Source organism: Blastocystis hominis (genome assembly GCF_000151665.1).
Source record: "Blastocystis hominis, Singapore isolate B (sub-type 7) whole genome shotgun sequence assembly, scaffold_1".
Lineage (NCBI taxonomy): Eukaryota > Bigyra > Opalinata > Blastocystidae > Blastocystis > Blastocystis hominis.
The window spans coordinates 1,325,033-1,346,371 of NW_013171816.1; the positions used below are offsets into that span (position 1 = coordinate 1,325,033).

At 42.3% G+C, this 21,339-nt stretch overlaps 8 protein-coding genes; 4 read left to right on the forward strand and 4 right to left on the reverse strand.

Annotated features, from left to right (window-relative positions):
• Nucleotides 1-310: 310 nt before the first annotated feature.
• Nucleotides 311-1,502, forward strand: GSBLH_T00001063001 (uncharacterized protein; the record flags this gene model as incomplete). Its single annotated transcript, XM_013039395.1, has 6 exons — nt 311-487; nt 523-811; nt 847-978; nt 1,009-1,083; nt 1,114-1,189; nt 1,220-1,502. 6 exons carry the CDS (start codon nt 311-313, stop codon nt 1,500-1,502), a joined length of 1,032 nt encoding a protein of 343 aa, XP_012894849.1.
• Nucleotides 1,503-2,564: 1,062 nt separating this feature from the next.
• Nucleotides 2,565-4,098, forward strand: GSBLH_T00001064001 (uncharacterized protein; the record flags this gene model as incomplete). The annotated part of the gene is made up of 10 exons (XM_013039396.1): nt 2,565-2,634; nt 2,688-2,720; nt 2,755-2,936; nt 2,967-3,014; nt 3,043-3,115; nt 3,149-3,236; nt 3,271-3,388; nt 3,417-3,581; nt 3,610-3,708; nt 3,739-4,098. 10 exons carry the CDS (start codon nt 2,565-2,567, stop codon nt 4,096-4,098), a joined length of 1,236 nt encoding a protein of 411 aa, XP_012894850.1.
• A 60-nt stretch (nt 4,099-4,158) lies between these two features.
• Nucleotides 4,159-4,443, forward strand: GSBLH_T00006194001 (uncharacterized protein; the record flags this gene model as incomplete). The annotated part of the gene is made up of 1 exon (XM_013039397.1): nt 4,159-4,443. One exon carries the CDS (start codon nt 4,159-4,161, stop codon nt 4,441-4,443), a length of 285 nt encoding a protein of 94 aa, XP_012894851.1.
• An 11-nt stretch (nt 4,444-4,454) lies between these two features.
• GSBLH_T00001065001 (uncharacterized protein) lies at nt 4,455-4,895 on the reverse strand. XM_013039398.1 has 3 exons: nt 4,809-4,895; nt 4,681-4,774; nt 4,455-4,647 (listed from the first exon to the last, which is right to left on the reverse strand). Exons 1-3 carry the CDS (start codon nt 4,875-4,877, stop codon nt 4,463-4,465), a joined length of 348 nt encoding a protein of 115 aa, XP_012894852.1. The 5' UTR covers nt 4,878-4,895; the 3' UTR covers nt 4,455-4,462.
• A 211-nt stretch (nt 4,896-5,106) lies between these two features.
• Nucleotides 5,107-6,443, reverse strand: GSBLH_T00001066001 (uncharacterized protein). XM_013039399.1 has 3 exons: nt 5,867-6,443; nt 5,772-5,835; nt 5,107-5,741 (listed from the first exon to the last, which is right to left on the reverse strand). The coding sequence occupies exons 1-3, from the start codon at nt 5,957-5,959 to the stop codon at nt 5,152-5,154; spliced, it is 747 nt and encodes a 248-aa protein (XP_012894853.1). The 5' UTR covers nt 5,960-6,443; the 3' UTR covers nt 5,107-5,151.
• A 187-nt stretch (nt 6,444-6,630) lies between these two features.
• On the reverse strand, nt 6,631-7,788 carry GSBLH_T00001067001 (uncharacterized protein). XM_013039400.1 has 4 exons: nt 7,618-7,788; nt 7,478-7,585; nt 6,770-7,445; nt 6,631-6,739 (listed from the first exon to the last, which is right to left on the reverse strand). Exons 1-4 carry the CDS (start codon nt 7,639-7,641, stop codon nt 6,678-6,680), a joined length of 870 nt encoding a protein of 289 aa, XP_012894854.1. The 5' UTR covers nt 7,642-7,788; the 3' UTR covers nt 6,631-6,677.
• Nucleotides 7,789-7,867: 79 nt separating this feature from the next.
• On the reverse strand, nt 7,868-8,874 carry GSBLH_T00001068001 (uncharacterized protein). XM_013039401.1 has 2 exons: nt 8,765-8,874; nt 7,868-8,730 (listed from the first exon to the last, which is right to left on the reverse strand). Exons 1-2 carry the CDS (start codon nt 8,778-8,780, stop codon nt 7,898-7,900), a joined length of 849 nt encoding a protein of 282 aa, XP_012894855.1. The 5' UTR covers nt 8,781-8,874; the 3' UTR covers nt 7,868-7,897.
• Nucleotides 8,875-19,181: 10,307 nt separating this feature from the next.
• Nucleotides 19,182-20,413, forward strand: GSBLH_T00001069001 (uncharacterized protein; the record flags this gene model as incomplete). The annotated part of the gene is made up of 6 exons (XM_013039402.1): nt 19,182-19,247; nt 19,278-19,383; nt 19,415-19,500; nt 19,531-19,796; nt 19,828-20,037; nt 20,068-20,413. 6 exons carry the CDS (start codon nt 19,182-19,184, stop codon nt 20,411-20,413), a joined length of 1,080 nt encoding a protein of 359 aa, XP_012894856.1.
• Nucleotides 20,414-21,339: the final 926 nt, after the last annotated feature.

The following is a 21,339-nucleotide window of genomic DNA, read 5'->3' on the forward strand; positions in this document are numbered from 1 at the left end:
ACAGATCCGACTTCTCTATTTTTTGATTCTCCGCGCGCTCCAGGTGATGAAACTCCTCGTCTATGTGCGTTGTGTTCCGATTGTGTTCCGTGCAGATCGATTCGATCGGCGTGGAGGCGGTGCTGCGTCTGCTCCCCGAGGAAACGCGCCAGCAACTCACCCACCTCCCTCTGGCGTCACTTCTCAACACCGCGGAGGGATCCCACGTCTTCAAGCGCGTGGTCAACGCGATTCTGCTCTTCTACCAGCACAACCCGATCCGTACGCTCCCTTCTCTCTTTCTTTCTCTATCGCGTAGCGGTGCTCTACGATGTCTGCGATCGGCTTTCCTCGCTCTGTGGCGGCTATTTCTCCATCGGCGAGAAGCTCTTCAACCAGGGATTCATCCTGCTCTCCCGCGTTCTCGAGGACGCTTTCCACGTCGATCCTCACCAGCTCCACGTACCGTCCCCGCGGGGCATCCAGCATAGGCCGCGCTGGATTCGGTGTCGCTGGCGTTTCAATACTTCGACGCCGACGAAGCCAAGACTCACTTGCAGCCCGTGTTCGACCTTCTCGCCAAGCAATCGCGGCTCGTCGAGTTCACCGAATTCGCGCTCCGCGCCGCTGCCGCGCTCCAGGAGGTCGTTTCCACGTTTCCACTTTCAGATAGGCGAACTTCGCGGCGGATTCGCTGGCTTCCACCAAGGAATTCATCTTCTCGAAAATCGTGGAAACGTTGAAACTGGTGCTCGTGGGCCCCGCGTCGTCCTCGGATTTCCCGCGGGACGTGGAGCACCGCGAGGCGGTGGTGGGTCGGATCGTGGGCGCGGTAGGCCATGGCAAAAAAGGGGGAATAATTGGCAGTGTGTGGCGAGCGGCGAAGAAGCCGCGTGTTTTGCCGCGTTTTCGTGGCTGCTGACCAACCACCACCTCGACCTGCTGCTCAGCGTGCGCAGCCCGCTCGTCGAAGCCTTCCTCAAGACCCAGGACGTCCAGGTCGCTCCCGCGGGGATGCCTCATCGCTAGCTGCTCCACCGGTACTACCTCAAAAACCGCGACTACGTCAACGCCGCCGAGGTGATGTGCGCCGCCGCCTTCGCGGTTTCTCCGTTTCCCCGCGGTTACGCGTAGGATTCGGTGTGCGTGTCGGACCGTCTCCGCTTCCTCACTTCCTGCCTCAACGACCTCAACGCCTCCCAGGCCGGCTGTACGCTCCCCGCGGTTCTCTCACTCGCAGTCTCCCCGCGGCCGTCGGCGCTGCGCGCGGCGTCGCTGCAGACGGTGCAGCGGAACCTGGCGGTGCAGGCGGCGCTCTGCGAGGACCTGGCGCACGCCGAGACCGTGGAAACGGTGGAAACGGAGGAGAGAGAGGCGCTGCGGACGCGCGTGCTGGAGGCGACGGAGCTGTACAACGTGGCGGTGAGGGCTGGGAGGGACGACGCGGCGCTGCGCGTGCTGCGGAACACGGGGTTCAGCGATGCGGAGACGATCCGGAAACACTGGGGAGCGCTGATCGATGAGGTGCTGCGCAGCGAGAGCAGAAGAAAGTGGGAGAGAATAAAATTGGGACGAGCGGAAGGGAAGGAAGGAAGGAGGTGTGAGAATTGCAGGGAGGCGTCGGGGAAGGGGCTCGGTGTGCCTTGATTTGATGCTTTGGTTTGGAATTGATTCATTGAATTGATTCATTGATTTGGAATTCTTTCATTGAATTGATTCATTGATTGATTCATTGATTTGATTCATTGAGTTTTGAATTCTTTCATTCAATCAAACCCCGATCATTCATTCATTCATTCATTGAATCGAATTGAGTTCCTTTGGCCACTGAATGTTTGGTTCCCTCCCTGCATTGTGGTCTCTTGGATTCCTCCAAAACCCGATCACTCATCCACTCATCCATTCATCGATTGACAGTTTTTCTCATCTTTTTGTAGACTCAGCACGCTCCAGACGCGCCTGGTCGCCCTCGCCCGCGAGTTCAACGACCCGCGCAACGCTCCCGCCTTCTTCCCCGTCGCTTACTTGGTGCGTCGCTGCGAGGAAGTCGCCATTGCCGCGGGGAAAACCGGCGATGCGCTCGGAGAGTGGATCACCCAATGCTTCGTCGACTGCGGCGTGGAATATGAGCAGCTCGTGCACGTGACGCGCGATGTCGCCGAAACGGGCGTGCAGAGCCGATGGATCGTGAATGCGATCTGGGTATTCGCAAAGTGAGTGAAAATGGGCGAGTTAAGGGTAGGGCGGTGCAGGAATGGATTTTATTTATCAAAACGAAAAACATTGACCCCATGGCGAAGAATCGCTTTATTCAGGCGATTGACTACCTCTGCACGGAGCTGGGGAACGTAAAGTCGCAGCTGGAAGCCGTGCAGGACGGAACGCTGCAGAGAGAGAAAACACAGTATGGATGATGGAGGGAAGTGAATGAAAGGTGTATTGAGAAGATTGACAGGCTGGTTGCAGAGCTGAACGCACAGAAGGAACGAGAGCGATCGGCCTTGTATGGAAAGTTGATTTGAATTGTTTGTTTGATAATCGCGGGAATTGTGGGAAAAGGGCAATCTTGTTACATTGTTAAAAGAATGAACTCGCTGACTTCACAGCAACCCGGTATTATCGGAAACACTGTGATTAATTCAAACGCATCGAATCGTAGGCATGTGGTTGGGGATGTGGGCTACGCAGTGTGCTAACTATATTTTTAGGTGCAATACAGGACGAAATGGGAATCTTTCCTGGTAAATCGCAACTTTGTGTTTTTTTAATGTGAAGTGTCCCAATCAATGCAGATTCCGATAAATAGCACTTTAGGTATCCCTGCCAGTCAGTTGGTAACAATTCCAAATCGTCCCATGAATCTTTCGGTTCCAGGGTATTCGGAAGTCCAGATCCCGCACGGGATGAACACGGAAGATATGATGAATCCCGGAATGCAATCGATCGCATTCGTCCCTGTTCGATTCACAATGGTCGGTCATTCCTAGCCAGACTCGATGGTAAACCAGCAGAGCGACATTTCAATGGTCGGAATCGTACATTCCAGCCACAACTTCGACATAGAACGACATGGGCACCAACATGGATCTCTTCGCGCAGAGCTCCCAAGTGGATCTGCAATCTTCCGATCTCTCCAGTTTCCCTTCCTTTCCTTTTCGATTCCTCATAGCGTACCATCCCCACGATACGGAGTCGCGTCTTCGCCTCAAGCGGCCCAAGCGCACCATGAGCGCTTATTCCTGCTACAGCCGCTCTGTGTACCTCATTCCATCGCTCCTCCATTCCTCGTAGTTTTAAGAAGGTTCGCGAGCAGCTCGGCGAGCAGACCAAGCAATGCGAGATCTTCCGCGTGATCGCCGATCAGTGGAAGCTGATGACTCCCGAGCAGAAGCAGCCGTACATCGACGAGGTAGACGCTGCAGAGCATTCAAACGCAGGCGGAACGCGATCGCGGACGCTACAAACGCGAGGTGCAGACGCTGAACAAGATCCGCAAGGAGATCGAGAACAGCCTGAATCAGTCCGGATCGCTGTCGGGAGTCACGAATTACAAGAGTTCGCACATGCTGCAGCAGGCTTTTCAGGAGAGAAACGCCATTCGGGTATGCATGGGAAATGCGTGTTTTGTAGATCGCGCAGATTTTATTCGAGGCCAACGGGAAGAACGCGAAGGATACCGTCGATCTGCTCAACCAAACCATGAAGATTTTGATGACATCCGGACAGACCGTGCGATTGGGTTTTCCACGTGATCTGCAGATTATTAACGAGCAGCAGCAGATGCAGAACGCGCTGCCTGTGCTGGAAGCCGAGTCTTCGGAACCGTGGAATTCCAGAAATCGGGCTGATTTTTTAGAAAGTCGAAAAAACCGTACCAGTGCCCGTTCGATGGCTGCAAAAAGTAAAATCGGTGAGTCGAGAGTGAGGAACAGAGAATTCGCGTGGAAAAGCAATTTAAACACACACATGCACATTCATGATACAACGCGCCGAAAGACCTTCGTTTGCAAATACCCAAACTGCGGCAAATCCTTCTACGACTTGCAGCATTTAAAGCAGCATGAATGGATCCACACGCGCAGCCCCGATGTCGTCGATCTCTCTGCGCGTGAGTTCTAGGCGTTTGTTTGCGACCAGCCGGATTGCGGGAAGAAGTACAACACATACAGCGGGCTGCAGATGCACATTCGCGGACATCACAAGAATGAGAAGAAGTTCGTGTGCACGGTCGAGGGCTGCAATCGGCAGTTCGTGCGGAACAACGACCTCCAAATGCATATAAAGCGCATGCACCAGGGGCAAAGGCCGTACAAATGTGATGTGGAGGGATGCGGGAAAACGTTTGTGTCGCAGAGCGAATTGCAGAGACACAAGAGCACGCATACGCGGTATGCGACAATTACGGAACTACCATCAGGCGCGAATCAGGAGTTGTATCCGATCGAGTTGTTTCGTGTTTGTTGAACAAAGAAGAGGCAAAATGTTACAGAATATCTCGGAAATAGCGGCCGAATGTGTAGACCTCGGGCATCTTCTTTAGATCCTCGGGGGATATGCAATCATTGTCTAAAATCATCTGGATCCGGTGCCAATTGCCAACGAACTGGATGTTTCGGTTACTGCGCATAATAAACAGGGAAGGGTATTCAGCTTTGCCTCCATTGTCAACTAGGGATTGGAAACTGGAAAGATTTGGAATACCTGCCACTTTCATCAGGATATCTCTCAGTTTTCGATTTTTCGATTCAGCGCCATCGATTTCATCATAGGGAATCCCTCGGTTTTCAAAATATGTCTACATCGCATAACGGTCTATCCATGCAGTTTACCTTGAGCATATTCACATTATTTAGATAGCGCGAATCAAGGTTGGATGTAAGTAGAATACAATAATCCATTGCTAACGAACAAACAACAAGGAGAGTAATAATAATGAAATGTCTTTTTTGCAGGTTTTCAAACAGAAAAGAGTTCAGGAATTGAATAGCAACATCCTGCTCTCTTCTTTGATTATTATTATATTATTATTATTATTAATTCACAATCACTCGTCACATCGATCGAAACCAACCCCATCATTCATCTCCCACCCTCATCACCCCATTTCTGTCTTCCAACAAACAAACCCAACCAAAAAGTGTCCATTCCGTGCCTGCCTGCTTGCTGCCTGACTTACTTGAAGACCTCGTTCGAGTTGATCTCCTTTCCCTGAATGGTCTCCGACGCGCACCAGAGGTCGGCCAGGAGCTTCTTATCGTCCTCGTTGGTGACATCGACCTTTCTCCAGTTGTAGTAGGCGGCATCGGGGTTCTCGTCCAGCATGGGCTGGATGGCGGTTCCGCGGATCAGCCAGCCTCCCATCACGCGATAGAAGGGCTCGTTGGCGTCCTTCAGGATGTTCATGTTGCCGAACGCGTACTTCCGGAGGGAGTCGGAGCGCTGGATGAATCCGGAGACCAGGTTGGCGGTCATGAATCCACGCGTGTTCTCCTCGTTGTACATGTAGTCGCAGATCCAGCACGACCAGCCCTCCTGATCGTACATCGGCCAGAACTTGTCCATCACCGAGTAGAAGTCGCTGTGCGTGTTCGAGTAGATGCGCTTCCAGTTGTCCAGGTCGAACGGCGACGGCGGCAGAAGCTCCAGCGGGTTCTTCGCCTTCGGCTGGCTCGCAGCCGGCTTCTCCTCCTTGGGCTTCTCTTCCTTCTTCGCCTTCTCCTCCTTCTTAGGCTTCTCCTCCTTCTTCGCCTTCTCCTTCTTCGCTAGACGTTACCACGCTTCCGCTCCACTACGCAGCACGACGGTCAGAGCCTCCTCGCAGAGGTCCACGGCGCCGATCACGGCGGCGAACTGGGGCTGGGAGTCAAACAAACAGAGAGAGAGCTACCTGATGCACGCAGGTCTCGAACCAGCGCACCAGAGAAGGATAGGGAGCACGGAACTTGGCGTCCATCAGGAACTTCATGGGGCTCAGCAGCATGCACACGGCGATGATATCGGCAATGGTGATGCGCTCGCCAACCAGGAAGGTGTGCTTCTCGAGCCATCCGTTCAGAATCGCGAGCTTCTGAGCGGTGTTGGTCTTGGAAGTCTCCACGTTCTTCATGTTCACGGGCATCCATCCCATCACGGTGTAGTACCAGGGCATGACGGCGGGGAGAAGCTCCGCGTTGCACCAGTCGATCCACTGGTCAACCTGACCCTGCTCATAGAAAGTCGCTCCCATGAGGCCAGTGTCCTTGCGCATGCGGGCAATATAACGAGCGATGGCCGTGGACTCGGAGATGGCACCCTCAGGAGTCACCAACACAGGAACCTTTCCCATGGGGTTCAACTTGAGGAACTCCTCCGTCTTGTTTTCCACACCAAAGTTGAACTCCGGGGTATGAATATGAACGTCGTTGTACTGGGCAGCAATAAGTGCCATAGCGACACGGTCGTTAGCGTCGTAAGAGTAAATGGTCTAGTCAACTCATCGCAGCAAGGCGCCATCCTACCAGCATTTCGACTTAGAAAAGAAATTGAAGGGTCAGGACCAAATAGATAAGAAATAGCGACCATAAAATCATAAGGGACCCAATTTCGGTCTTCCTTCCAGCTTTTATGGGCATATCGATGCCGCCCTGTCCCAATTGTGCAAACAAACAGAAATCGCAAGGATTATACAACATAACTACACAGTTCCAATTATATCGAGATCACAGTTCTTTCAGCATCTTAATCAGAAGTTTCTTCTCATCGACAAACTGATGTTCATTATCTACCCCTCAGTCCTCTCTCCATCGCCTACCCTTTCCAGGAAGGAAGTCCAGCAAGAAAGCGATCAATTTCTCCGAGTTCTGCTTCAACACCGCCTTCACCTCGGGCGTCTTCTCTGGATTGGCAACGAACACTTTAAAAACATGGAAGGCTTCATATTGAACGAGCGGCTCCGGTTTCCGGAGCACATTCATGATATTCATTAGATTTTGGACATCGCCGATGTAGGCGATCATGATATCGAAATTGACTTTATCGAGTAAAAATTCGTTTAGCAGCTGCAGCGACATGCGGCGAGTCACGTATTCCTCGTGGTTGATTAATGCAGCGTACCACCCGAACACCTTTGAATACAACTCTCCTTGCGCGTTCATCTTTTTGCTGACCAATTGCTTGTTGTTTCGGAGCAAACTCTGGATCGTGTTGAACGCATCGGAGGCAATCTCAAAAGTGGGTGAATGCGAGTAGTTCGTGAAGATTGGCTCGATGATCTCGCTGTGATCCAAGAGATATTCGTGGATGCAGCGAACTTTGATGCACTCGCGAAGCATGATGCCGCAATTAAGGGCTATCGCTGTGTCCTTATATCCATCCACTAAGAGTTGGATTATCTTCCTCCCCTCCTCAGTGAGTAAATACTCGGTCGAAAACTGGCAATAGTCCTTCGCTACCAAAATGTCAAACACCGTCACGTACATCTTGCGTTCCTAAAAAATAAGCCAGGCTTTGGGATGGAAACCTCAAGATCAAGTTTATCGAAGTGTTGAAGCACCTTCAAAGTTAAACTCGTTCTGATGGTTTCGCTTGCAAGCTCTTCGCATTTTGCGATGTTCGGTGTCTTCGAGTGCTAGACTATGACAATAGAACCATGATTCAAACCGTTCCAAGCAAGTAGTCTTTCATTTGGGTAAAACGTCTCAAAATCTATACGATTAGCACCAGCACCAAGTGAACCACCTTCCTCTGTTTATCTGTCGTTTCTTCCCCATCCATCACGCGAAACTCAAAGTGCATACGATCTACAAGCTGGGTGGGCGTTTTCACAAGTCCTAGAGCTCTCTTGATGGCCTCCATACCAGACACACAATCTCCAAAGAATCACTGAACATTGGTTTTCAACAAACACGCCTCTCAATCTCCACACATGCTCCTTTCCCGCTTATTCCTGAGCCATGGCAGCCTTCTTCTCCGCCACGCGCTGCTTTCTCTGCTCGTAGGTGAGCTTCTTGGGATGAGCGAACTGCTTGAAGGCGGCAGCATAGTCGAAGTCGCTCTTCTTGGCGGGGGTCGGATCCGCGCGGATCGCCTTGTGCGCGTTCGCGTAGATCTCCTCCAGCATGTCTCCCTCGATTCCGTTCTTGATGTAGCGCGAGAACTGCTTCTCGTAGAGCTCCGCGTTCTCCTCCTTCAGCTGGTTCATGTACTCCGCGATGGGGGCGCCGAAGATCTTGTCGCGGTGCTCCTCCGCGTTGTACTCCTTGTCCTCGCGGCTGTAGCCATAGAAGCGAGTGTTCTTGTGCGGGATGTCCAGACCACCGTCGTTCGCGCCCTTCAGCACAGCGAACACGCGGGCTCCCGTCGTCGTGCGGCGCAGACCCACATCCAGGTAGCAGCGGAAAGGACGCTTCTCGCCCAGCTCCGCGACGAAGTGCGTCTTCTTCTCGCCCTCGCAGGTCTTCACCTCACCGTCCACCTTCTCGTTGCCCTTGTACATCTCGGCCATGCCCAGCTTCGTCAGCAGACGGCGAGCCACCAGCAGACCCGTGCAGTAAGCAGCAGCGTAGTTCGTCAGACCCAGCTTCACTCCGTAGCGGGGAAGCTCGGCAGAGGTAGCAGCGCACAGAACGCGGTCACCAATGATCTCAGCAGACACGATCTGAGCAATCACCTTGTGGTTGGTGATGCGCACCACCAGGCGGTACTTGGGGGTGTTGTACTTGTTCTTGGCCTGGATGATCAGTCGCTTACGAGCGTAGTAGTCGGTCTTACCCTCTAGGCATCAGCAGACAAACAGAACGCCTCCTACCACGACGACGACGCATCTTGGTCTGGAAACGCTTGAAGTAGGCTTTGTTCTTCAGAACTTTCACGAAAGGCTAGGGGTGAGTAAGGGGAGATCGATTCAAACCATTCTTGTAGAGAATTGAATTAATGTGAGTGAAATGAGTGGTAAAGTGTTTGTACAGTGGTTCATGATAGTCAAGGGGGAGGGAAGAAATGGGAAAAGAAAGGGATAGAGGGAGTGTGGAAGGGGGATGAAGGGGAGAATGGAAGGGAGATGAGGAGAAATGGTGGGGAGAAGAGATATGAGTGAGGAGGTGGGGAGATGTGAATATGACGTGTGAGTTATTTGGGTTTGAAGTAAGCAATGGAAGTGAATCGATCCTCGTATGTTCATCGTATGACAAACTAACCAAATAAAGATAACACTCACACGGTATGAATATCAGATTGTTTGGAGTATATAGAAATATACTCGCATAAATAATGAAAACTGTTTAAGGAGTCAATCCAGATCATAAAATATAGAATGGATTGTGATCAGTTTACCTAAAACGAGCTTCAATGCAATGGTAGACAATATCACAAAATGAAGAATAATAGAATAGAAAAGAAAGGAGAACAATAAAGGAGAGTGGAAAGAGCCAATTGATACAAACAAACAGAATAACCTCAAAGACAGTCATTAAAATTACAAAGTGCATAATAGCAAAAGAGTATGGCAGTAATACAATCATTCTAGTTGACATACCTATCACTTCTATCAATCTTCTTCTTCTTCTTCTTCTGCTAGTTCAGTAATTTTCACAATATCAGCGAAAACAGAGGAAACATCTGAAGGTGAAAAATGAAAGAAAATAGAAACTAGTGATTGTTTTTGATCGTACTAACTGGAAAGAAAAACTAAGTCTGACTTCCTGAACATTTGGAATATCTAAACTTATGCTCAGTACCACATTAGCATACTCTGAAGAATGACTGAACACGGTCGAAAGAAGCTACTTCCCCAGTAATTAGGATTTTGAATGGATGTTAAATTTGGAAGATCTACGTTTGATCATTCCATTCAATACATTCTTACCTCGCATTATCAACGAACAGGAATCACTATAATCTCCCTCGACTGCCTCATAACCGAGTGTAATGGATTGTAATGATGGGAGATCTATCAATCATTTCGTTCGAATTCAATTTATACTTTCAATAACTGTATGCAATGATGCATTGAACGCAGTATCACCTAATGTAATGGATTGTAGATTTGGAAGATCTATTGCATATTCATTACTCAATATCACATCAATACCTCGAATCACAAATGAACTATTATAGAAATTGTATGAATCACTTCCAATTGTCCCAATTTGAATGGATTGTAATTGTGGTAGATTCTTCAATTCAAAGTCTCCTCCAAAATCACAAAAACTGTATTCACCAATTTGAATGGATTCCAATGATTCACAATTCAAAATATGGAATGATTTCAATTGGTAGTTTGTTTCTGTCGCATCATTCTGTAAAATCTCTCTCCAATAGAATTTATCGAGTTGGAAAAAGGAATCATTCTCAATTATCAAGCTTTTTAACCGATTCAATCCATCGATTTTGAAAGTTTGTACGGATCTAAAACAATGATGGCCAATTTTGATTGATTCAACTGCAGTGAATCGAGAGAAATCAAATAGTGTATAATCAGTGTCATTACAAGTCCAAGGGGGAATAACAATGAAAACAACAGAAGACTGGAAAGATTGAATATAGTCAAAATTGTACACTTTTGGAAATAGTAATTCAGAAACATCTACACTATAAAAAGTAGAAAATGTGACTTACCATTTACGTTTGGATATGCAACATGCTCAAATGCATCAGGTAGATCAACATTTTGAAGATTTGGAATATCTAAATGCAATCAACATTCTGTAATGATAATTACTTTCCAATGTGACTGAACGAGGATAATAGAAACCCCATCCAATGTGATTAGTAATCGATGTTAGATTTGGAAGATCTACATTCAATCAGTACGAATTGTTTCATTCATACTTCGCATTATCAAGGAGCATGATTCATCTATATCTCTTCCACAAACTGCTTCTCTTCCGAGTTGAATGGATTGTAATGATGGAAGATCTACATCAATCATTTCATTCGAATTCATTCAGTACTTTCGATTATTGTCAGAGAGGAATATTCGAATGCATCGTCGCCTAATGTAATGGATTGTAGATTTGGAAGATCTATGCATCATTCAAATATTCAATATCATATCAATACCTCGAATTACAAATGAACTGCAATGAAAATTGCTTGAATGACTATCAATTACACCAATCTGAATGGATTGTAATTGTGGTAGATTCTTCAATTCAAAGTCGCCTCCATAATCACTGAAACTATATTCACCAATTTCTATCGATTCCAATGATCCGCAATTCAATATGTGGAATGATTTTGATTCATCATTTCCTTCATCATCCTTTTTCTTAGTAAATGAATTGCTTCCGATTTTGATAGTTTTCAATCGATTCAATCCATCGATTTGGAATGTTTGCACTGATTCAAAACATTCATTCCCGATTTCGATTAATTCCAAATTATACAACAATGAAACATCCCAATCAACCAATACACAATTGTCAATCAGTTTCAAATGTTTCATTCCCATATTCATTGGTTTGCTTCCATCTCCTTCATACTCAGTATTATTTTCAGTCCCATTATACCATTCACATTCTTTCACTAATATACCATATCGATCATAGACTTTTCCAATTCCAAATCGCTTATCATCACACCAATATCCTTCATATTCAATACATCCATTATTATGATAACTCGTTCCATAGCCAAATCGTTTCCAATTGATCATTATGCCCTTATACACCAATATTCCATCATCATCATACATTTCACCATATCCAAATGGAATTCCAAACTTGTTTTCTGTCAATATCAATCCTTCAAATCGACTTCCATGATCCAAGTCCACGATTCCTTTTTCCACATTAGATTGTTCTTCATTATATGAAATAGCACCAATTTGATGATTTCCAAACACTTTCAACACTCTCTGCTCATTGACCACAAATCCTTGATTCATAAATACTCCATTATTGAATTGCAATACTACACATTCTCTATTACACAAAATGAATGAAATCCAGCCATTTGGTTTCATTTCTTTACCCAAGCATCCCTGCACATATTGAATCATAGAACTATCAATATGATAGTTACTAATAGCAGAATTGACAAAATCAGCAATCTTTTGCATCGAAATGAGAATGATAATAAGGAAATGCAATAATCAAATGCATTATTGATAATGACATTAACACGGTTGAAAAGAGCAGGAAATATAAAGAACTGTACCAATGTGAGATAATAATAGATGTTACTCAATTAGTAACATTTATTTATATTACATTGAAAATATAAGGTTAAATATACAGATATTACTCATCTCCTGTAATTGGTCTACAAAAGTGATATAAAGTGATACCACGTTATTGTTTTACTAATAGAATGTATCGATATTTATATAAAGAGCATTTGGTATCATAAACACAATAACCTCTTTTTCAGGTCATTTGACGTTTTTTTTACATTTTCATTTTTTAATATTCCAATTATGAATCCTGGGGCATTTGATAATCCAAGAACAAGTCGATTATATTGGCCAAAGCAAACAAAATGGATGATAAAAATGCAGCATTTCAAATCAATTACTCATTAAAAGTACGATGAGCTATGCGGTGATATGATTGTTGAAGTGGGTCGCCCCACGATGGATATACTTCGGAAACCACTGTCATGTATGGAAAGCCATTGGAAAACTAAAAACAGTATCACCTAACGAAGTCAAAGTAGTTTCTCTTATATTTGTTGATGAATTTGCTCATAGTATTTGTAACTTATAATAAACAGAGTATGCTTTATCTCACACGATATACGAAAAACGTCACGGAAAGGGATTAGCATACAAGAATATACGAATTACTTATTAAGATTATTGGTACAATAAACAAAGTACACAGCAGCATAATAAAAAGACATGCCATACTGCTTTTTCTTGTTATGTAGTGCTTATTATGAAAGGTTTTTTCTGTATTCATTTGATCCATAACTTGTATTCTATATGATTTGTATTTCACTTTTTGTAGTATATTCACTTTATATGTGAAAATGCGTTATGCAAACAAAGAGTAGTAATAATAAGGAAACAAAGGCATATAGAAGCACATATCATAACTCTGCCACATGAGTAGAGGAAGCATAAGAAAAAGGAAGTTGCTTTTACTTGTCTCCTTGAAGATACTAAACGTATAGAAATAAAGAATATCTGCTCTCTCCCTGTGTCAGTATTTCGTACTGCTGGATTAAAACAATTGAAATCACTGATAATTAGCATAAATTCGTTTTCTTGGTTAAAGTATTCATATATCAAGATTGAATCTATATCATTATAATATCATAAATTATAAACCACTGAAATCTATTTATATCGGCGAAAGTAGATCAAAAATGTCAATGGACAATATGAAATGAAAGTGAAACAAGTTAAGAAAATTATAAAGACTGTTATGCGATTTTATTCACAGTACCTTGGTTGTTCGATGTATTGATATGACGTTTAATGTGAAATGACTAGATCTTCCAAATCTCTAATCCATTCAACTCCGTTGGCATGTACTTGAAGGAAGGGAAGGATTCCATATGCTTTTTGATAATGCAAAGTAAAAGTGAAATGTTTTGTTGGTTGAACTGTAAAAGCAAAGAAACTGATAATGGAGGACAAATAGAAATCCATGAGTGAATATCTAACCAGATACAATGGTATGATGATAAGGGGTTTTGAAGAAACAAATAATACTCATCATCATGTAAGTATTGCACTCACAGCTTTTAATTCACTGAATTGACGTGTGTAATGCACAATTTACAAATGATAAAATCATTACTTTAGTCTTCTCCTATATATATAAACAATAAAGTATCATGTACAATTGAAGTCTTTGTACATTCGGAGGGCGAAAGTTAGGAGCCAACCTCCGTTGAACACTGATTGATGCATAAGGTAGATCCATTTTCTGCAACTTAGGTATATCTAAATACGAGAGTGATTACTGTATTCATGTACTTTCAATGGTTTTCGGATTATAATACTTAAAACTAAGTCCTATTGAATTTAATTTTGATAGTGATGGAAGATCTACAAAACAAATCATTTAGAAACGATTCTTTATTACTACGCATTATCAACGAACATGTATTATCCTTTCTTCCTTGAAGTGCTTCATAACCGAGTTGAATGGATTGTAGTGATGGAAGATCTAAATCAATCATGTTATTTGAATTCATTCAATACTTTCCATTATTGTTGATAGGGATTCACGGAATGCACCATCACCTAATGTAATGGATTGTAGATTTGGAAGATCTAATCATTCAAATATTCGACATCATGTCGATACCTCGAATCACAAAGGAACTACATTGGAAATTGTTAGAGTATTTTTTTATTGTACCAATTTGAATGTATCGTAATTGTGGTAGATTCTTCAATTCAAAGTCTCCAGCAAAATCACTGAAACTATATTCACCAATTTGAATGGATTCCAACGATTCACAATTCAATATGTGGAATGATTTCGATTTGTCATTACCAATACCAATCTTTTTCTGAGTAAATGAGTTCTTGCCGATTTTGATAGTTTTCAATTGATTCAGTCCATCGATTTTGAACGTTTTCACTGATCCAAAACAATCATCGCCGATATTGATATAAAAAAGAGAAATAAATCGTGAGAGATCAAGATATATAAAATTTGATTCATTACAGGTCCAATTTGGAATAGCAAGTTGTGCAATGGCTGGATCGATACTAGATATAGTACGACCATGATACACAAAAAATGAAAGTGTCAGTGAAATATCTATATAATATATAGTGCATAATATAAATACTGGATACTGACTTAATTTGAGGATCTTTATGTAAAAATGAAGGTAGATTAACATTAGATAATTTTAAAATGTCTAAATACTCTCAATTTTCATTATTCATGAATACATTCTAATGTTACTGTACGCGGGCATAAGAAACTTCCTTGTCCAGAATGGATGGATGTCAGATTTGGAAGATCTACAAAACAAATCATAACCAATCATTTCGTTTTTACTTCGCATTATCAACGAACATAAAGAATCATCTCTTCCTTGAAGTGCTTCATAACCGAGTTGAATGGATTGTAGTGATGGAAGATCTAAATCAATCATGTTATTTGAATTCATTCAATACTTTCCATTATTGTTGATAGGGATTCACGGAATGCACCATCACCTAATGTAATGGATTGTAGATTTGGAAGATCTAATCATTCAAATATTCGACATCATGTCGATACCTCGAATCACAAAGGAACTATGATGGAAATTGCATGATTTTCTTCCAGTTGTACCAATTTGAATGTATTGTAATTGTGGTAGATTCTTCAATTCAAAGTCGCCAGCAAAATCACTGAAACTATATTCACCAATTTGAATGGATTCCAATGATTCACAATTCAATATGTGGAATGATTTCGATTTATCATTACCATAATCATTCTTTTTCTGAGTAAAAGAATTGTTTCCGATTTTGATAGTTTTCAATCGATTCAATCCATCGATTTTGAATGTTTTCACTGATCCAAAACAATCATTGCCGATTTCGATTGATACTACAAGATTAAATCGTGAGAAATCAAGATCAGTGAAATATGCATCATTACATGCCCAGCGAGGAACTCTAATCGTAATCGAACTTAAAGGAATCGAGTTGAAATAGTCAATTGAATTTACTTGAGGAAATGGCAAGTGAGGAACATCTGCATTATTATGTTAAAGATATAATAGAACTAATTGCAATTGGATTCACAGCATATTTTAAAGATTCAAACAATTTCTCATTTTTTAGTTTTGGAATGTCTACATATAAGAGAAGAATATACATGAACTTTCTAATCTTACAGCCCTCTGAAACACAAAATTAGCTCCATAAGAATCGATGGATGTCAGATTTGGAAGATCTACAAAGCAAATCATTTACAATTTATTCATTATTACTTCGCATTATCAACGAACATGAAGTATCATTCCTTCTTCCTTGAAGTGCACCATCACCGAGTTGAATGGATTGTAATGATGGAAGATCTAAATCAATCATGTTATTTGAATTCATTCAATACTTTCCATTATTGTTGATAGGGATTCACGGAATGCAGCATTACCTAATGTAATGGATTGTAGATTTGGAAGATCTAATCATTCAAATATTCGACATCATGTCGATACCTCGAATCACAAAGGAACTACATTGGAAATTGTTAGAGTATTTTTTTATTGTACCAATACTGATAGATTGCAAAGATAACAAATTCTTCAATTCAAAGTCTCCAGCAAAATCACTGAAACTACATTCACCAATTTGAATGGATTCCAAATGCCCACAATTCAATATGCGGAATGATTTCGATTTGTTATCTTTTCTTTTATATCTATTTTTCTGAGTAAATGAATTGTTGCCGATTTTTAAAGTCTTTAATCCAATTAGTCCCCTGACTTCTAATTCTTTGACCGATCCAAAACAATTATCAGGAATAACGACCGATTTTACGTATTTAGGAAATGATAGTTGTTTGCAGTTATTAAAATCACATTCTTTCTGAAACCTTAGATTCGGTTTATATAGATAATTTGCCATTTTATAGCCAAAGGGAGTTCGTACTTCACAGTTTATCCAAATAATGTATGACACGATTCCTGTTACTAAAACAAAGACAGCAACAATTCCAGCCCAAATATGTAAATAGAATAAACCTATCATCAAACACAAAATAAGCAAGACACTTAATACTATATGTATTAGTATTACACAGATGTATTGCGATAACGTTTTACCATGAATCCATACTCCATCATTATTCTTCTTTCGATCTTTATAAGAAATACCTTTGCCATGTCGCTTGCCATTTTCAAATAATCCTTGATAAATTACCGTTTTCCCATCTTTGTCGTATTCTTTTCCAACACCATTACGCGAATAATTGTTTGTCAGACAATCGAGAAATTCTCCTTCATATTGTTTCACGCCATTTTTGTATTCGGTCATTTGATTTCCATTAAACAATTTAATTAGAGCGATTTCTTTACCCTCCTTCCATTTACTAATGCGACTAATTGTACCATTATTTATGTAACGATAACAAATACCGTTTAATCTATTATTCTCGTCTCTTTTACATACATAAATTAACTGATCTTCTTCATCATATTCCTTTTGATAGCCTTTCTTATCGTTCATTTTTTCTATTCTCAATTTCTTCCCATTATCGTAGTATCCTTCAAACCAGACTTTGTTAGGTTCATCATAGAGTTCTAAATATCCACTATATTCTATCTCAGTACCATCATTAACTTCTACAATATGACTTATTTCTCCATTTCTATAGTAATAGCAAATCCCGTCCTTTTCACCAGTTTCTCTATTGATTTGGCTTATGTTCAGTAATGTACCATTATCGTCATATTCTTTCCAATACCCATCCATTTCATCTAATCGAACTAAATTCGAGAAGCGTTTACCATTTTTGAAGCAGCCATCAAATATTACGTTTCCTGACTTATCAAACTCTTTTCCTATCCCCGAACGAAATCCATTACAAAAGTATCCTTCAAAGAATAAATTTCCAGAAGAATCATACAAGGTACAAGATCCATTTGCTACTCCAGCTTCGAAATACAATTCTGCTATTAGTATATTGTCTCTAGAATATAGGAATGATTTTCCATATATTCTATTGTCCTTGATCTGAGTTTCGATTGTATAGCCTTCATGTGGACACCCTACATTTAATATTGCTGTTCCATCTTGTTGGTTAATCGATACTATAGGAAATTGGCTCGAAAAGTCCGCTTCCCAGCAATTGTTCTGGTTAGTATAAATGGATGGGTTTGTCACAACACGAGATAACTCTACTCCATTCGAATAATACTTTGGCTTTTGAATATTGGACATAACTATAATAATCTGAAGCAAAAGACCAAGTTCTTCTCAGTAAACTGAGTCTGTCTGTTTTGAAAATATAGAGATAATTATGATTGTCATCATATATACTAAATGACGATGTGAAATGTTTGTGAAAAAACATATTGAGATTAAACATCAACATATACTCATCGTAGCGAGAATGTATGTATTTTCCAAATCAAAAACGACAAAGAAAGTGATCATTGCAGATACAGGTAATTATCCACTCTTAACATCCGTAATTATCTATTACTACAATACAATACAATACCTCTCTTTGTATCACGCAATCTAAATAATAATAATAGAAAATAGATTTGAGAAAACAAAAATGCAAGCGGTGGGACTCGAACCCACGCGTGCGAACACACTACGACCTGAACGTAGCACCTTGGACCACTCGGTCACGCTTGCTTCTGTTTGACTCCTTTCAATAGCCTATTTCTTATCACCATAATTCTTACCCACTATTCAAAATGCGTCTACTATTTACTATACGCATAATACTTATTGAGCCGAAACAAAACAAAAAAGAAAAATGCAAGCGGTGGGACTCGAACCCACGCGTGCGAACACACTACGACCTGAACGTAGCACCTTGGACCACTCGGTCACGCTTGCTTCTGAACGACCTTTCAGCAAAACCTATATCTATATTTTATACCCATGTTAATCAAACCATCATCCATTTTTTTCGATAGTGATAGTCATGTACTTGATTAGTTACAATATTGGTAGTATTTTTCCATATATTCCAAGTTGTTTTATGACTATAGCATACGAATCGCTGTAATCTCGACTGAATTCAAAAATTATGTGGTGTGGTAATGTCTATATGAATTGTTGTGATGTCCTTGTTACCTTTCTTTGTTCTGTAAGCAGATACTTTCTATTTTTATTATTATTTCTTTCTTCTCAGTAATCTATGTCGATTCAATACAAAATAGCTACACTTTTTACTCTTCTTTTCTTTTTTGTATATGTTCCTTGGATATCATCTAGAAAACATTTTATTACAGTCGATAGTGCATTTGTACTCTATTCTCTTGTGTAACGTTTGATCCACTTTATACCTTTCTATTCAATGCATTCCATTGATAACGGTTTGTATGATATGCTTTGTCACATCAGATAACCAATTCCTTCTCATAAAGTGTATTCATTTGTTAGTTCTTTCTCATACCAATACTATTTTCTGTAGCTAGTATAATAATAATAATAATAATAATAATGCTTCTTTTCATTGTGTATTCCTTGAATCCATCAAAGTACAATCCATTGAAGTATTCCTAAAATTGGATTGTTTTTCGTTTGGAATATTTTCGAAGCTTTTGGGTATCTTATCATTATAAGATTCATTCAAAGGGAAATGCTTGACGAAAGTATTGTAAATATTATCAGAGAGAACCAGAATAGTCTGGAAACGATCTTGGGGGTATTACTGAATTATACTGCTTGATTCTAGATTCTGAAGAGCGATCTTCGCTATATTAATTGCCCGGAGCTTGCTTCTTTTAAGGAGTTTTTGCTTCAGATGGGTGCTTCTCTAGATATCCCCGATGATATCGATCGTTTGGCCTTACTCTACCTTCTAATTGTTAGAGATGCAAGAAGAACCCAAGGAGGAGGAGGAGCCTCTCCCCCAGTTTGATTCTGAGCCTTATCCTGAGATCCCTGAAGCCAAAGAGGTAGCAGTTATTATCGTTTCTGATCTTTAGTACTCCGACGAATTGATGGACGCTGCTCAAGCTGCCAAGGGAAAGGCTGCAGAAGCTGCCGAGCGTGGCGACTACTCTTCCGCTATCGACTTCCTAACGGAGTCCCTGCGTAACCAATTCTCCAACCTGACGCTGTGTCGTCGAGCGGAGTACTTACTGAAACTGGATCCTCCTCGTCCCAATGCCTGCATCCACGACTGCTCTTTCGCTCTCAACAACAACCCGGACTCGGCCAAGGCTCTCAAGATCCGTGGTCGTGCCTACGCGTAGTTCAATGCGAACTCGCTTGATTGCTAGGCTGCTTCAGAAATGGTTGGAAGCGGCCGCTGATCTTCGTCGCGCTTGCTCCATCGATTTCGATGAGGAAACGGACCGTCTTCGCAAGGAAGTGGACGAGAAGGCGCACGAGATCGAGAACCGAATCCGTGCTGCGGAGATCGCGAAGCAGCAGGAGGAGGAGCGCGCGAAGGAGGAGCGCGCGAAGGCGTATCGCGATCGTGTGATGAGGTGAGCGTGCGAAGAAGCGATTAGGCGTAGAGAGAAGGAAATGAGAGCCAAGGAGGAAGAGGAGGAGCGTCAGCGAGCCCAGAACGCTGCCTATGAGGGAATGCCTGGTGGTATGCCTGGTGGCATGCCCGGAGGAATGCCTGGTGGCATGCCCGGAGGAATGCCCGGTGGTATGCCTGCTGGAATGAGCGAACTGTTCAGCGATCCGGAGATCGTGGCTGCGATGCAGAACCCGAAGATGGTGGCGATTATGCAGGACATTATGAGCAACCCGCAGAATGTGTCCAAGTACATGAGTGATCCTGAGTTTATGGCTCTCTATTCAAAACTAATGGCGAAGATGGGTCAGGGAAATGTACATTGTCGTGTTTGTTGAAATCCTGTTTTTCTCTTTGAACTTGATTCTCGAAGTTTTCTTCGAAAGTAGCATAAAATGTCTATTTCGAATACTGATTTGAAGCTCCATCGCGCGAGAATGCTCTTTATCAAGGGCGATGTCGATAACGCTATTAACATGTACCATCTCTTCATTACCATTGTTGGTTAGATACAAGGAAGTGATAGGGAGCTTCTTCACGTATGCACAGCAAGATCCAGAGCATTCCCAATATTACGTTCAATATGGGAACATGTTACTGGAAGAAGCCAAAGCGATGAGGGAATCGCAAAAAGTGCCTCCACCTCTTCCAGCAAAACCTCAAAACAGCACTCCCTATTCTTCCTATGAGGCACCGCGCTCCTATGATTATCCAAGTCAGTCCTTTTCCCCTTCTCCGTATCCTGGGGCGGATGCAAGAAATCCTCAGCCCACGACCAGTGCCTTTCCGCCAGTCGATCCACAACGACAAGACAGTCAGCTGACAATGAGTGACGTTTATCAGGCTGCTGCAGGTGTTGGAAATAAATTAAAACAGATTGATAACGACTACCATGTTACACAGACTTGTAAGAATGTGGCCACTGCTTGCGTGAACAAGGCCAAGGAGCTAGACAAAGAATATGAGGTATACTTTGTTGAAGATTCTAAGTTTTTAGATTCGCCAGAAAGCTGTTCAAATGGGACATCAAATCAAAGCCTGGGATGAACGAAATGGTGTTTCGAAAGCAATCGTGAATGGAGTCCATCAAGTTGCAGGACAAGTAACAACAGCAATCAAGGGAATGGCAGATCAAAATAGAGCGAATACCTATCCTCCCCAATAATTTGCCTTTTGCTAGTCTCATCCTGCTTCATCTCCGTTTTTTGCTGCCTTTCTTGTTTGTTTTGAAAAGATCAATCTGGATATTGTTTCTACAACAATT

Excerpts from the sequence above, each read along its gene's own strand:
- GSBLH_T00001065001 (XM_013039398.1), bottom strand. The coding sequence starts at position 4,877 with ATGGATTATTGTATTCTACTTACATCCAACCTTGATTCGCGCTATCTA. Across the intron at positions 4,775-4,808 it reads ATAATGTGAATATGCTCAAG|ACATATTTTGAAAACCGAGG; the intron begins GTAAACTGCATG and ends TATGCGATGTAG. Across the intron at positions 4,648-4,680 it reads TATCCTGATGAAAGTGGCAG|TTGACAATGGAGGCAAAGCT; the intron begins GTATTCCAAATC and ends TCCAATCCCTAG.
- GSBLH_T00001066001 (XM_013039399.1), bottom strand. The coding sequence starts at position 5,959 with ATGCTGCTGAGCCCCATGAAGTTCCTGATGGACGCCAAGTTCCGTGCT. Across the intron at positions 5,836-5,866 it reads TCGAGACCTGCGTGCATCAG|CCCCAGTTCGCCGCCGTGAT; the intron begins GTAGCTCTCTCT and ends TTTGACTCCCAG. Across the intron at positions 5,742-5,771 it reads GGCTCTGACCGTCGTGCTGC|CGAAGAAGGAGAAGGCGAAG; the intron begins GTAGTGGAGCGG and ends GGTAACGTCTAG.
- GSBLH_T00001067001 (XM_013039400.1), bottom strand. The coding sequence starts at position 7,641 with ATGAAAGACTACTTGCTTGGAACG. Across the intron at positions 7,586-7,617 it reads AAGACTACTTGCTTGGAACG|CACTCGAAGACACCGAACAT; the intron begins GTTTGAATCATG and ends GTCATAGTCTAG. Across the intron at positions 6,740-6,769 it reads GGACTTCCTTCCTGGAAAGG|ATAATGAACATCAGTTTGTC; the intron begins GTAGGCGATGGA and ends ACTGAGGGGTAG.